Source organism: Nycticebus coucang, chromosome 7 (genome assembly GCF_027406575.1).
Source record: "Nycticebus coucang isolate mNycCou1 chromosome 7, mNycCou1.pri, whole genome shotgun sequence".
Classification (NCBI taxonomy): domain Eukaryota; kingdom Metazoa; phylum Chordata; class Mammalia; order Primates; family Lorisidae; genus Nycticebus; species Nycticebus coucang.
Genome location: NC_069786.1, coordinates 122679866 through 122696711, shown reverse-complemented (window position 1 = coordinate 122696711; position 16846 = coordinate 122679866). Strand labels below are relative to the sequence as shown.

General features: G+C 41.1%; 1 protein-coding gene across 1 annotated transcript in view; it reads right to left on the bottom strand.

The window, feature by feature from the left end:
• NYAP2 (neuronal tyrosine-phosphorylated phosphoinositide-3-kinase adaptor 2) overlaps positions 1-16846 on the bottom strand; it is a 268701-nt gene that overhangs the window by 95075 nt on the left and 156780 nt on the right. Inside the window, exon 5 of the mRNA XM_053597668.1 lies at positions 2795-3901. Within this exon, the coding sequence (XP_053453643.1) occupies positions 2795-3901 (1107 nt within the window). The remainder of the gene's footprint in view (positions 1-2794; positions 3902-16846) is intronic.

Below are 16846 nucleotides of genomic sequence, written 5' to 3'. Positions count from 1 at the left end.
TTTATAGATTTTCAAAAATAAGAATTTACAATATAAATTTTATTCGAGATAAATTTCCTCGATGAAAACAAAGTTTATATTTTTGTGGACTGAAGATTAGAAATTACTGAATTGACTTTTCTAGTAAGGTAAGAAAAGCTTGGAAAATAGAAATATCAGTTTTCCTTCCATCCCTGAAATGTTAAAAAGTTCCCAGAGTATAAAAAACATTAGACTCAGCAATCATGAATATTATAGTACTAATTCACTTATTCTGTCCGGAAGGCATCAAGCGGTGGCTACAAATTCTCTTTGGCAAGAAAAAGGGGAGAGTTCTACCGATGAGGAGGGTATTGCTAGAGCAATTACTGGTTTACTCTCAACAATTTTAGTTCCATGTTTTGCACTACAGAAAGATTCTTAGAGTCCCTATACTTTTTGTTATAATAGTATCTCATTATGTCTTTCTATTTTCCTTGAGAGTCGAAAGTAAATAGCAATTTGACTATTCCTTTGTACTATCTGCATTTGCCCTCCCTTCCACTTATGTAAAGTGAAATATTAAGGTTAATGTAATTCAGGGGCACACCCTTTCTTTGAAGAGTTGATGCATAGTTAATGACATATGGGAAGGAATTCGATCCTTGGCTCCCTAAAAGCTATAAAGAGCCTGGATCACTTTGCCATGTACAAGCTTTGTTTTAGAAGCACACAAAGCTCATTTTTTGAAGCCGGCTGGGGAAGTCTGTGACATACAGCACATAGACTGATTCTAACAGATGGATTTTTCTTGAAATAACTTCATTAGCTAATCATTTCTTTTACATATACTTTTTCTAGCTAATTGGCATGGCTGCCAGCTGGAGCTGGTAAGGATCCTCTAACGAAGCTGATAGGTGGGGAGAAAATCAATCAGCTCACCAATTCCAAGATAAAACTTCTCCTATTTTCACACTAACCAGTCTGTATTTTACAAGTAAAATATTTATTTTTAATTTTTTTCTCTCATTCTAAATACCTTACTTGATCTATATGAAAACTAAATCAACCAACCAATCATCTGGCAACAACTTCAAACTTTAATAAATCATCTAGACCAGGGTTTTCTTAGTACTATTGACATCATAAGCCAGAAAATGCTTTTTTTTTCTTTTTTTAAATTTTGTGGTAGGCTGTCCTGTCCATTTATGTTATTAAGCAGCATCCCTGGCCTCTACCCAAAAGATGTCAGGAGCACCCCCAGTTGTGACAACCAGTAATGTCTCTAGACATTGCCAAATATCCCTGGGGGTAACAATGCCCTAGTTGAGAGCAGCTGCTTTAGAAATAGGTTGTTCCTAATTTTTAATTCAATTCTGAAAATAATTTAAAAAATAATTTTATATTATGTATGTAACTCCAGACATAACTAATGTATTAGAAATTGGTGCCTCCTTGTTAGGTAAATGAAATGTTTTGGGGGGAATTATTTAAGTAGCTAATGTTTTCATAAATATCTCTTAGTTAAGGGGGGAAAAAGACAAAATTAATGGTTTGTAATCACCAAAGAATAGTCATTGTCTAAAAAATGTATCATCATCTCCAGCAACAAAAGCATTGAGAATTTCTTTCCCTCGAAGAGAAGTCCTCAGTATAACTGTAGAAACAGATAAATAACAGTCTTATAGCAGGATTATCTGAGATGTAAATGATGAATTATCCGTTTAGGTGCCCAAGGCTTTTTTAAATAATAGAAAGGACTGTAATGTAATTTAATGAAATGGACCTGGAAAAACTAATCTGGTTATGTTTTTACTTCACTATACACTTGTGAAGTGATTAAGGACTCCTAAAAGGGCTCGTCATTCAGATAGAGAGCCTTCTTGGTCTTTAAAATTCAGTAGTAAAAGTCATGTTCATCACCTTGGTGATTTTCTGTAAATTGTGTATCAATGGATCTTGGAAAAGTACCTTAGAAATGAGATAGCATTACCATGGCTTTTAAAAGGAAAGCAATGAGTCTATTACAGTGGAGGATGATGGTATGAATATAACAACAGGAAGAATGCAGAAAGAATCATTTGTTATGTTTAAAAAGTCCTAAATCCTATTTAAATTGCTTTCTTTCCCACAAAGTTTTGGGGAAACCAAATGTTTGGTTTCCAATTTGGTTAATACCAATTTTTTTTTTCTCAAGCAGTTTTTTAGTATAAGGTAAAAGATAAGTTTTAACATTTAACAATCCTGTTTTTGAACGTTTCATTTTTTTCCCCTGCAAATGAAGGAATTTACCTCAAAATTCCATAGTGACCTCTGCTAGACTTCAGGAAGAATTTAGATTGTACACTTTAAAAAAAAAAAAAAGGCCGGCGCCTGTGGCTCAGTCGGTAAGGCGCCGGCCCCATATACCGAGGGTGGCGGGTTCAAACCCGGCCCCGGCCAAACTGCAACAAAAAAATAGCCAGGCGTTGTGGCGGGCGCCTGTAGTCCCAGCTACTCGGGAGGCTGAGGCAAGAGAATCGCTTAAGCCCAGGACTTGGAGGTTGCTGTGAGCTGTGTGAGGCCACGGCACTCTACCGAGGGCCATAAAGTGAGACTCTGTCTCTACCAAAAAAAAAAAAAAAAGAACTTAGGAAATGTTCTATTGTGAAGACAGCCGTTTCTAATTCTTTCAGAACACACTATTTGGTTTAGGAAGGCAAAAGTGAACTAATGCATTTCGCAGGCTAAGATTTCAGCTCCAGGCCTGAGGACCGTGCAGGCCCCGCGTGCCGGCGCGGCCCGGTGTCCAGGCCCCAGCCCCGCGCCGGGCGGCGCCCGCGGAGCCCCTACTCACTCTCGGCGGGTTCTTTAGAGCGCCGGCCGCTGGACGACTTCCTCAGCAGGCTGCGTCCTGAGGTAAAGAGGCTGGTCAGCTCCTCCAGGGGACTGGTGGGCGTTCGGGAGCGAGAGCCGCCCTGGGCCCCCGCCCCGTAGGTATTGACCGCGGCGTTGACCATCTTGGCCCCGTCCTGCGACACGGGCCTGGGGGCGGAGTGAGGCACTGGCGGCGAGCTCCTGGAGAGGCTGCCCCCCGAATGCACGGCGTCGTAGGGCGGAGGCCTCTTGAGGCTCAGGGGGGTCAGGGACCTCCCCATGCTCACCGGGGAGGGGGACGCGGAGTGACTTTTGGGGTAGCCGTGGGGAGACTGGGTTCGGTACAGGGTGGAGGGGGGCGGCGGGGACGAGGACAGCACGGAGGCGGCGGAAGCGGGTCCCAGGGCTCCGGGCTGGTCTTTGTCCAGCTTGGCGTGGCCGGGGGCGTGAGATGGCAGAGAGGACGGAGACGGGGACGCTCCCGCCGGCTGCTTCATGTAAGACACGTTTTCCAACACAGGGAGCTTCGTGACCTCCAGGGGGGTCAGCGGGGACTCGTCAGAATTGGGGGAGCAATGCACGGGGGCTGGTGGGAACACCAGCAACGGGGGTCTGTGGGAAAGGAGGTTGGGGAACGGCGGGGGGATGTCGCAAAGCAGTCCCTTAGGAGCGCATGGCACTGAGGACTTGGCGAAGTCCAAGTCAGGCACCGTGGGAGTAGCACACTGCGAAGAGCAACTGTGATGGTCAAGGTCACATTTGGGATCTTGGCCTAAGTCGTCAAAGATGGGGTATTTCATCTCCTCGTAGACGGCCTCGCTCTGCTCGTCCTCCTCCTTCCTGAAGTCTCTGAGGATGTTCCCCACCATCTCGATGTACACGGGCTCCTCTTCCTCGGGGTCTCCCGCGGGGCTGCCCACCTGCGACAGGGACGAGTCCCGGGTCAGGGACGTCCTCCGGGGCCCGTGCTTTTTCACGTAGGTTTCATCGAAAGACGTGCTAAGCTGAGTGTTGGGGTTTCGCTTCGGTTTGGGAGGAGGAATCTTTTTGGAATATTCATCACTGTGAGGTCTTGGTTTGGTTGATACTGAAGAAAAGAAAAACAAATAGTAAAATAGATGAGTATAAGAGAAAAACTTCCAAAAAATGATTTCACTTGGGTTGACTGCTATAAACTTTTGGCCATATGGGGTAGCCTGCTTCGTTTCTGGCTTGAGGCTCAGAATAAAAATCAACGAAAGGGTAAAACATCTCCCGTATGTAGAAAAACATGTTAATAATTCTTATCCTCAAACTAATATCAATCATGCAACACTGATAAATCCAATGAAATCAGGACTAATTAGCCCCTCTGCCTTAGAATATCTAGATAGAAACTTTGAAATGAAACATGCTAGATAAAAGCAATCAAAAATTTCATTTAAAAAATTAACCTGCAAGAATTAAGTAAGAAAGCAAGCAGGGGAGGGAAAGCTAGAATGTCTATTAAAAACACAAAGAGTCACAAAAAATCCCATAGGGACTAAGCACTTTTACTGACGTGGCTATTACACAGGATCTCATCTTGCTGCCTTCCATTTAGGATAAAAATTCCCCAGCCTGCTAGACTTCATCTCTGTCTTGGTTCAAATAAATAGCTTCTGTACGGATGGGTCTGATATTTCAGGGAAATTGATGTGAAAATCTTATGAGGCTAGACAAGTTAATCTCGAAATCTCCAGGTATTGTTGATTATGGTGTATTTGTCTGTTTTTGTTCACAAGATCTCTTATGATATCCCAAATGCTACCTTGGAATGAATTTATTAGGTATGTTCCACTGACAAAGCAGAATGCCCTCACGAGTTTTAAAAAAGAATAACTCAGGGGGCGATATGTAAGCTTCAAGAATAACTTCTGAAGACTCATAACAGATATGTGTTCCAACACATCCAACGCTTCCCTGCTGGAAGCCTCACCTTTTTTGACAGACACAAACTTCTGATACTATAGAGTAGGGTGGAACATGCTGGCAAATGTCTGTGTCTGAAATGAATTGTTTAGCATGTAAGGGAGTTACCTGTGTCTTGTGATTACCTCATTATCTCATTGTGTTGATATATGATTACAGTGTTTATTGTTCTGATGCGAGGTGGCACAATGTATTTGCTTACAGTAAAAGGTAGAATATAGTGTAAGCTGACAGAACAACTTAGGGTTATACACCTATAATGGAATAACAGGCTCCTCTTTAATTTGCAGCCTGAAGAGAGGGATCTCGAGGCCCAAATCAGGAAACAATTGAATTCTTCTTTGTTTTACTCAATTGACGTAGCTATGACCTAAGAGTACTTCTAAAACTTACTAAAGGAGAGGAAACGCTTAAGGATAAGTTACTGGATGGGGCACAGTGGCTCAGGCCTATACTCTTAGCATTCAAAAAGGAATAGGCAGGTGGAATGTTTAAGCTCAAGAGTTTGAGACCAGATGGAGAAAGAGTGACCCTATATAGAGATAGATCCTTGTCTCTCCTAAAAATAGAAAAAAAAAAAGACCTAGCTGAGCATCATGGCAGGCACCTATAGTCCCAGCTACTTGGGAGGCTGAGGCAACAGTTATCTCTTGAGCCCAAGAATTTGAGGTTACTGTGAGCTAGGCTGACAGAGTGAGAATCTGTTTCTAAATAAATAAATAAATCTTTAAAAAATAAAAATAAAAATGGGTAAGTTCCTGTATGTATCGATCTTGCCTGAGGCATAAGGGAACCAATCAAATACTCATGATCATGATTTTACTTGCTTCTTCTTTTTGAAGAAAAGGTTGTTAATGTCTGTAGACTATTTCTTTAATCCATACCAGGAAAAACTATGTCATTTTCCTGAAAGCTTTAGCAGCGAAGTCTTTCAAAGACCCAAGTGAAAAGCCCGGAGACATAGTGGAGTGAAAAATACCCAGTCGGTCGGGACCCAGGGAACCCAATATAGCCTTCCTGTACCATCCCACTTGACATAAATTTTACCGGTTTTTGAAATCTAATGAGTATATTAATTTTCATATGATTTCAATAAGTCATCGGATTACATACAAAAATCTGAGCCCTAATATTTCAAAGTAAAACTATAAATCAGTGAACAAGGTGGACTTAGTACAGGAAGAATTCTAATAGTCAGGACTTGGAAGAACAAAAGCTCATTCCATCTATTTTTGTGAAGCTTGTTTCCGGCTATCCTTACATCCTCAACTGAAGGAAATCACTCACAATTAAGTAACTCAGGCTCTGAGAAAATATTTGCACAAATATTGGGTTCCAGGGATTGAATTGTGTGGGGTTGAGGGAATCCTCTGAGGAAAGGGATCTAAGAAGTCTGGATAGGGAAGGGCTCTATGACTGGAGGGTTACACTGAGGCCAGGAATTTGGGTATGTCCATGAGATAGATAACTTCCTTATGTAAACACATGCATTTAGAATGAGATTTTCATTTTTCTACTTTTTAAACTATAATTCATTTTTGTTTTCTTTGACTTGTCACAAAAATCTCATACTTCAACATGGACTATGGAGAGCTATAACAGGACAATAATTCAACCATCTACTAAGTGTCCTTCTAGCACCTTGATCTTGAACTTCTAGCCTTAAGAACTGTGAGAAAATAAATTTCTGTAATTTAAGTCATTTACTTATGACAAAATAAGTTTAGTGACCTCAGAGCTGCATGGAGATGAGAGTATATTCAGGATTCCCTAGGCAGAGTGGAGATCTGGGAGTGAGAGTATTCAGGGAAGTGACATAATATGACTAACACTGGAGACAAACTCTTTACCACATAGATTAGAAAGTGAACTTTGGAATGAATGAGACCAATGATTGAGATGTCCTCAAAATGTGAGCAAATGACACATTATTTTGTTTGACAAAAGAAGCAGAAAACAATGAAATAAATACCCTCTATATCCATGGAATAATTGAAGAAAGAGAAGTTTCTGTTATAGAACATAACATATTTAGAATTAAGGTGAAACCACTATTAAGAAAGACTTTGGGCAGCCCACTTACACTACTAGAACAATTTCAGTGACATACCAAGTATAGAGACTGCCTGACAGGGGAAACAGAACATAACACATGACTCTCATGGTGACTATGACATGATCAAGGTTGACAGTTGCTATTGACCGAATTGTGTTGTCCTCCTTCCACAAAAAAAAAAAATGCCTACGTTGAGGCCCTCACGTCCAGTGTGATGGTATTTGGAGATCTGTCCTTCAGAAGATGATTACGTTTAGGTGGGGTTATGAGGGTGAGATATTCATAATGTGATTACCAGGAGAGATACCAGAGAACTAGTGCATTCTCATTCCCATTCCTTCCCTCTCTCTCTCCTTCTCTCTCTCCTCAGCCCCATGTTCCCTAGTTCCCATATGAGAACCCAGAAAGCAGCAGTCTACAAGCCACAGAGAGCCTTCACCACAAACCACACTTGCTAGCACCTTAATCTTGAACTTCTAGCCTTAAGAACTGTAAGAAAATAAATTTTTGTAGTTTAAGTCATTCACTTAATGACAAAATAAGTTTAGTGACCTAAGACAATGATATCTACTGACTCCTGTGTAAGTGCCCTTTCCAGTGGATTGATGGGCACCCACTTTGATCCTCTGGCACTGGAACAGTTTTAACTAGCTTTGTCATTTTAGCATTAATACAACTCTTCTCCAGCCCTGTAAAATTCTCCCATGCCCTAACTCTACCTCCTCACCTCCTGCAACCACGTCTCAGGAGCTCATTCTGGCCATTTACTGAGCTGCTCCTTGCAGACCCCTGCCCACGGGCAGCTTCCAAGACGTGGCTGTCACGTTGCTGCTTCTGATCTCACTTGCCAGCTGTCGGAATTAAGTCTGTAATGTAGTTCAGGTCAGGCGTTTCTGGAGGGTTTGTTGACCACCGACCAAGTTCCTCAAACCCCTCAAGGTGGTGTACACAGGATGTCCGGCACCTGGCTGGCTCAGGGCTAGGATTCTGCGTGTCCCTCTTTGACCAGCGTCCTGTGCCCCACTTCAGGTGCCACACACAGCCCTATTGTTATCTGGTGGCTGAGAACAGAATACCTAGCAACCAAAGATTACCATCACCTGAGTCCTGCCCAGGCATACATAGAAGTCACTGAAGCAATTTGGCCAGTTCCTCCCCCGTTTGTAAAGTGTATGTTGTCATCACACGGTGTGTCCGCATGACTTTCCTTCCCTTTGTTTCCCTTCTTCTGACTGTCAATGATTACTTGGTGCAGCTTGCTTTGAATAACTCAAATTAAGTTTATGCATTATGTTGTTAGCATGATTTAGGATTTTTGATTGAATAAAAAAGACCTATGGGAAAATACCGACCGCACCTGCTGGCTGTACTCAAGATGCTTCTACTTACAGGCTCTCCTCAGAGTTACTTGCCCTGAGATAACAGAGTCTGAGATTTTCCTCGTGTTAACTGTCCTCAGTGCAGATCCCGGCAAAGGTTGTGGGGACCCAGGCCCCCACATCTAGCCTCTCATTAAGTGCGGTGTGTACTAATTAAATCTGACCCACTCCCTAGATGCTAATTTGTTTGTGCTTTGGTATTCTCGCTCCCTGAGCATGCTGCTCTGCTTGTCCAGCCCACAAGCTGAAATAACTCACTGGCCAGCCTTGCCCAGGGAATTCCTTCACTATCCAAGCAAGCTCCCTTCTCTTCCTGATGAAGGGAGCCCAATGCAGGTAGATTCAGACAATTGAAGCAATTCCCCCACCCCATGCCCTGGTCTTACTCCTTAACATTGATCCAAATTTGGAATGAGTATATGAGGATTATTAGGAGAGTAAAGTGTTAGGTAAATAATAGACCATCAAAATGAAGAAATAAATCAATTCCTTCAATGTGGAGGAAGTTATTTTTTTTAATTGCTTTCCTTTCCACACCCTCCCTCCTTGCAATCTCATCTCTATAGAAAATAAGAGGAAGAAACACCTGTAATTTCTTTTCTAATAAAGTTATTTTTCTTTCCATTTTCCATGTATCATCTGGTTTTATATTAGTGCAAGTATTGAGTAAATAATTTATAGAAGAATGAAGATGTGTTTCAACTTTCCTACATGCTGTGTTAAAAGTTTATCTATATAAGGAAAAGTCTGATATTTTATGCAACATTGTCCCATAATTTATTCCACTTTAACCTCACTCTAGCAAATTAAAATTAAAAAAAATTCATTTAAAATGCCAACTCTTTATAAGGTACTGAGAAAGTCTTCATCTATATACATAGATGCCGAAATACTGCTAATAAAGACAATAAAAATTGCATTGCAAATTTCAACATCTAACTATATTCACCAATAATAAAAAAGTGATTTTTATAACCCTTGAATAAATTTTAAATTATTTCTAATAAGCCCAAAGATAGAAGCAATAATTCCTGTTCAGCTCACAGGAATTTGTTCAGAAACAAATTTTAATGCTTAAAATAGCATAATGACAGTAGCACTGAATAAGCAGAAAGTGACATTTTTTAAATGAGATATCTTAGCATAAAGGTTATGCCTGACTTTCAGTCAGGCCCTGACGTTCTATCTTTAACAGTTAATTTTGGAAATTTGCCACATCCCTTGTCAACCTATCTTTCAGAAATACTTTTTCTAATTAAAAAAAAAAAAAAAGTGTCGCATAAAAGCGCATTTTAGTATCTGTAGGTGTTTTTGACCCAAGAGGTGAAAAAAGAAATACTGCCAAAGTCAGGATTACCCCTTCGAGAAAGACTCTGTGGTCACAGAATCCCAGTATTTGAAGGGCTCTTGCAGATTATCTTGCCCTAACTGTTACTATTACTGTTTTTGTTTGTAAATTAATTCCTTGCCAATCTCATTATTTAAAAAAAAATCTCAACTATCATCTTCTATAAGGTTATATAATTCATTATTTTGTATATGTCATAAAGTATCATTTTAAACAGCCCCCTCACCCATGCTAGAATAGTGGAATTATGCTTTGGTGTATTTTGTTACAGAAATACATTTAAATGGCTAACACAAACTGGAAAACGTGAATTCTCTGAAGGAAAATAATGTCCACACTATGCCATCCCGGAACTGGCTGATTCTAGAAGGTGAGAGACGTGTCCCCCACTTTCAGCAGAACTGTGCTCGCAATAACTCACAATTCCACAGCTTTGAAGGATATTTTTATTTTCACAGTCACAAGCCTCACAATACTATCCACAAAATTGTTTTTTGTTTGTTTTTTTTTAAATTAAGGTGTTTGTTAAGGGATGAAAGTTGCAAATGCCCTTGATCTGTTTACAGTAGAAAGAAGACAGTGTAATCATGTACAAAAAAGAAGGGGTTTGGAATCGCAGGAACTGTGTTATAGGCCTGGATCTTACAATGGTAAAAATGGAGAATTGAGATCAACATTTTGGTGTAAACAAACACAGTAGGCTGTGGAACTGACTCAACAGTGTGGCAGTGAACTTGAGTGGAACTGAAAGAGCCTTGGCTGGATTCTCTGCCAAGAAGGCTCTGCCAAAGACCTGGTGATTCTGGTCCCTTCTCTGCCTCAGTCTAGATGCATAATGTTGGGCAAATTACTCTGAAATACAATTTTATTAATATTCACTTTTGCTATATATACACAATAATAAATTTTAATCAGAACCACTATTCTTTGAATTACTCCTTTCTAACACATTAGTTACAGAATAAAATTGGTACCCATCAATCTTGGTACCCATCATTTTTAAACAATAAAATAATAGATTAGAAAATATGAGAACATTTCACATGAAAGGAGGTTGTTTCTTGAAATAATATTTTTTTATATGTATATTGAAATTCCCTTGGTCACACATATTTCTGATAGATTATGATAAAGAATATTTAAAAAATTCTAAACCACAAAGTCTCTGATTGAGAATCTTCAGCAATTCTCTTTCTCCTTATTTGGAAATGTGTTTTATTCAATACGAGATAGAGCCTATTTCTTCTCCCTTCTTCTGGTGGCTTTCACTTTGTGCCCCCAAACCAGCCATGCAGTAAGAAGTTTGCTCAGAAATCACCATGCTATGAGGAAGCCCAAACTAGCCACGGGAAAAGAACCAAGAAACAGAATCAGTAATGAAAGTGAACCCTCAGTCATGTGGCCCCCCACAGAGCTGTGCCAGGCAGCCCCTGGCTCTCTGAGCCACCCTAAAGGGCATAGCAGACGGCCTCAGCAAAGCCTTCCCCCACTGTGCCCTTTGCACACAGAAATATGAGCAAATTTTAATCATTGCTTCTATGTCTCTAAATTTTGGGCTACTTTGTTATCAGTTCTGATACCTAAAACTGATATTGAAAGTGCAGTGCAGCTATAACAAAAATCTCAAACTTGTGTGCGGGCTTTGGTACATGGACGCAGCAAGACTCAAAAGACAGTGATACTGTGAGAGGCTGAAAACCTGGTGAGGAAATTGCTATTGAAGGCTGGAGGCTGGAAATAGAGTGAGATATGTTATAGATTTGGAGAAAATTGGCAGGACTATTGCCAGTGTAATGCAGAAAATAACAAATATACCTCATGGAATTGTGAGAAAGTTCTGGAAGAATGTGAAACTGTGAGTTGGTTTGTTTTAGCACCATATGATAAAGGATTATGAGAGACTTACTGCTCTCTAAGCAGTGTTGAACTTCTCAATTCTCAAGAAAATATAAAAGGAAATAGTTCCAATGCAGTATTTACCATGAAGACTTTTCTGAGAGGCAAAAGATTTCCAAGTAAAAAAAGGGCCTTAGGGCAAAGGCCAAAGCCAAAGAGAGTTCTGCCAGTAAAATGTGGCCTTGAGGTAAAAATCAAATTAAGGATGTGTCTATAAGATCTCATGCTGAGATCTCTAGAAGTCTGAAGATCTTGAACTTGGGGCTCTTAAGAATCATCCAGGTTTGGGGCCACAGTGCCTTGATCACAACCCTAAGTAGACAGGAACCAGTTTAAAGGCAATTTGTGGTTCTACCTTTTATCTAATGAAATGAAGTATAATCTGATTCATAGGAAGCCCACAAAAATTAAAAAGTAGGTTTGCCCACTTTGACTAAAGGAGAGAGAGACCATTCAAAATTTATATTTATTTGATGTGGGTTCTTTTTCTTTATCATTTCAGATTAATGTGAGGGCATAAACAACCAGGTTACAATGTTTGCATTTGGTAGGTAGGGCGACTCCGGTAGTTGTGTCCTGCACCCAAGGGTGTGCCATACACCCTCACCCTGTGACCGTTAAGTGGGAGCGAACTCATGTCCTCTCTCCTTCTCTCTTCCCCATCCCTCAGTCCCCTTCCACCACCTTTAATTGAATGGAGCTTTTCTTTTATATGGGTGTGTATTAGATCTTTTACTGACTTCATATTAGTATTGAGTACATTGGGTACTTGCTTTTCCATTCTTTTGATACTTTACTAAGAAAAACATGCTTCAACTCCATTCAGGTTAATACAAAAGATGTAGAGTCTCCGTCGTTTTATGGCTGGATGGTATTCCATGGTATCATATACTATACCACAGTTTGTTAATCCATTCCTGGGTTGGTGGGCATTTAAGTTGTTTCCACGTCTTGGTGATTGTAAATTGAGCTGATATAAATAGTCCTGTGTACATAGTCGTGTGATAAAAGGATTTTTTTTTTCTTCTGGGTAGAAGGCTGGTAATATGATTGTGGGATCAAATAGGAGGTATTCAAAATTTAAATTAAAATGACTTTGGGCCCCAACACTTTTAATGGCTTGAAGCAGCTGAGAAAAGTCAACTACAGGTGTAAGGACAAGAACAGATGACTTGGAAAGGAGATTCAAGATCTCAGAGAGCAAAACTAAGAGCCACAGAGAACCAACACCAGGGAGCAGAAATGGGGCCCAACCTAAGGGAATTGCCTGCCCCAGTGTAGGGAGAACTGACCATGTGGGTCTAACTGGACTTCTGAATGCCTATGGGTCAGTGACTTCTAGGTGTCTCCCTCTCCCCAGCTGCCACTCTTTTGAATGAGACAGTACATGGCAGTTTTCTTGCTCCTATCCCATCAGGGTGTGTTGGGTTTTTTGTACCACAGACAAACTGTACTTTCAGTTCAAAGCCTTTGCCTATAAGGAAATGCAACCAAAGAGCTATGCCTCAGAAACTGCACCCCGGGAGTTTCATGGCATATAGATGTGATTTAGAGATAAAATCCTGGATTTAATGTTGTTATTGTAAGCAACAAAATTTGGGGGCAAGAGGGTAAGAATTGTTTTCCTGTCAGAAATATTGTAGACAACTAGCCGGGCATTGTGGCGGGCGCCTGTAGTCCCAGCTACTCGGGAGGCTGAGGCAAGAGAATCGCTTAAGCCCAGGAGTTGGAGGTTGCTGTGAGCTGTGTGAGGCCACGGCACTCTACCGAGGGCCATAAAGTGAGACTCTGTCTCTACAAAAAAAAAAAAAAAAAAAGAAATATTGTAGACACTCTTCAAAGACAGCCATCCTCAATTCCCTTCCTTTTTTATGCATTCCACCTAATAATAAGTAGCACCTTTCTCCCTCTCCCTCAGTCAAGGCCAACCTTGTGACTTGCCTTGACCAACAGAATGTGGCAGAAATACTTGAGTCTTGAACTTCAGAACACTGGCAGCTTTCACTTCCTCTGTATTAAAAGCCAATTTCCATGTAAGACCCCTCAGACTGTGAAGGAATTCAACCTAGTCATGCAAAAGGCCTTGTAGAGGAGAAAGACAGCCCAGACATACAAGGTCTGACAATGAAGTTCACAAACTTGCTACCAAGTGCTCACATTAGCAACACTGTTCAAACAGCTCAGTGAAGTTTTATAACCTTGCTATATCTGTGTCTCACAGCTGTGTTTGTGTCAACGTATAGTGATGTCCTGCTGAGCGGTGTTCATTATTGTTATTGTGTGTTTTCATGCACCATCCTGAGAAGGCCAGAACTTGACTTAGAGCAACGAACAAACCTTAAATTTCTTGCTAAACTTGGCCAGAGTAGATGTGAAACCAGAGTAGATGTGAAACCAGAGACTCATTAGTCTAAGTTTATGAAGATCATGGCACAAGGAAAAGGGCAATGTTCAAATGGATTAAATGCTTTTCTGAGGGGACAGAAGATATCACTGATGAAGAGAGGTCAGGATGGCCGGTAATAAGAAGAACTAATGACAACATTGCAAAAATTTGTCGCATTGTGCACTGAAATCATTGGCTGATTGTGAGAAGCATAGGAAACCAAGGAAACACAGATAGTGAAACAGGAACATCTTAACTAAAAAGGTTGACATGAGAGAGGTATATGCAAAAATGGTCCCGAAGGAGCTCACTGATGAACAAAAGCAAAAATTTACACAGCACTGTCTGTGAGGGAGTCTTTAGCCAGTAAACAAATAACTGTATTGGAATACCCTCCCTCTTCACTGGATCTGGCCCCCAATGATTTCTTTCTTTATCCGAAGATGAAATATTGAAAGGAAAGCATTTTTATGACATTTAGAACATCAAAGATGATATCAGGACTGATGGCCATTTCAGAAAAAGAGTTCCAAATTTGCTTTGAGAGGTGGACTAGCTCTAGCACTGGTGCGCAACTACTAATGGTAATACTTTGAAGGTGACCATAGTAATATCCAACAATGAGGTGTGCAGCACTTTTCCTAGGACAAGTTCAGGAACTTAATTGACAGACCTCATATGATGGAAGCATTCTTCAACCGTCCAAACCGTCTCACCTGCCAGCTGTGTACAAACAAATGAGAGGCCCTAACCAGTGTCACACAGGGCAGAGGAACCAACCGTGAAGTCAACTCACAGAATAATAAGAAACAAATTGTGTTTGTTTTAAGCCACAGAATTTTGGGTTGGTTTACTACATAGCAATAAATAAGCAAAAAAAATAAAAAGGAAAAATCCTAAATTAATTTCCTGTGCTTGTGGGTATCTCAAAGAAAAATGCTATTGTCATTTTCATAGAACAAGGGTACAGATTGTACCCTGAGGATACAGAAAGCATTCTTTTGAAACATAGAAATTAAGAAAGTAAGCTTGCCTTCTGACTACTATAAAATCACCACAGGATGATTCATAGAAGAGATATAAAAAGAGATTGCATACTTTCTGGACAAAAATCTGGATTGAAATACAGTGAATGTATTAACATATACGAAGGAAGATGGCTGAACACCCGTACGTAGCCAATGTTAGGGCCTTGGCCACATGTTCTGGGGCTGGTGGATTCAAACCTGTCCCTGGCCTGCTAAACAACAGCAACAACAAAAAAAGTAGATCCTGATGTCACTCTGAATATGAGTCTTATGAGTAATTGTTTTTCTAACTTCAGATTTACCAAGACTCCTTTTAATAACTTTGATTTTCAAAGTATTATGCATATGTCTCTCATTGGAAAGCAGCTGTGTGGAATCTTGGTTTCATACACCCATCTCTTTTGAGCTTGGTTACTGTGAAATCTTGGATATGCCAAACATCTGGTGAGATGGAGTTTCTAAGCTTGTAGAATGAGGCCAGCCCTGTACCAGGGCAAATTCACCACAGTAACACCACTTTGTAGAAATCCATGCAGGCAGGCAGGCAGCATTCCCAAGGAAACAAAACCCTCTCTTCACGATGCTTATCACAAGTATCTGGTTTGGTATTTCCATTCCAGGGATGTATCTTGTTTTTAAATCATTCCCCTTCTGCTCTGGACATGGGGTCTCCTTTAGACACAGCCCGCTTGTAGGGAACATGAATTGTGGCTGTGCTGCAGGCATTTCCATGGCTCTCAGATTCCACCTGCTGTTCCTTCCTTCACACAAGCCTGGGAGGAGTAGAGAGAAGACCTGGAGGCAATATGCCCAGCAGGCAGAGGAACTATTCTGCAGGAGTGATCCCAGTTGTAGGAGATGCTAAAATATTAGGATTCCTAACCTAATAGATGTGACAGGTGGGGCATCACACAGGAGAAAGATGGCAAGGCCTGGTGAACTTGCTCAGCAGTCAGACAGATCTGACTTTCAGTCCTATCATTCCATAATATGAATGATCTCAAACCATTGTTTAACCTTGTTTTCTATAAGAAGGGGATATTTATAGGACTTATTATCAAAATTAAATCAGACAATGACTATGTCCACTGAAAACCATTGGCAGAATGTTTGCTGCTTAGAGGTGCCTTCAAAAAGTATAATCTATTAATATTTTGGTTCCTCTAAAACACTTATTTTATTCCTGATCCCAGGAATGCTTGTGTCTCTCTTCCAATTCAGAAACTGATACCCCAAAATATGGCACTGTGAAAGGCTGGATTAAAGAAGTAGCGTCAAGATCTCTCTGACCTACCGCTGCCTCTCAATCCTCTGTCTCTCCCAAATCACAGGATGGAGTTCCTGTATGCCTCTTCTATGAATCTGCCTTCTGTCTGCTCATTTTCAGGGACTTCAGAGGGAGAAGAGGGAAACTTCCCCTCCCAGCTCTACATCTCCTGTAGCTGGCTTCTTTGTGTCCCTGGGTCTCACCATAAACGTCGCCCCTTCAGAGAGTCTTCTGTGAGTCTTATCACTGTTGGATCCTTCTCTTGCTTTCTCCTCAGTTGGTTTATGGAAGCTTCCAGGCACCTCTGTAAGTTTTCATTTCTCCACCTGACTATGATCTCCATGAGAACAATGGTGTCGTACCTGTCTTGAGTTTTGCTGAATCCTTAGGGTAAGTGACTGGTGTAGAGGATGCTAAGAGCCAGACAACCTCTGAGCAAGATGATTTGCAGCTGGGGGGGTGGGGTGGGCGCACCCTCTGGCAATTCGTCCCCCTGCGTTCCTTGCAGAGAAAGAGCTGAGCCCATGGCGATCCTTAGGCACGCAGTCATTGTCTAATACTCCCCTCACCTGTCTTGTACTGTCTCAATAAAAGGCTACTGCGGAGGTCGCTCAGGGCTACCCTACAATCAAGGTTAGCCTGCCTCCTGCAAACTTGTACTTCTAATCCACTTCACGCCTGGCTCTTTCCTGCGGTGATCAAACCAGGCCATAGTGGGCTGC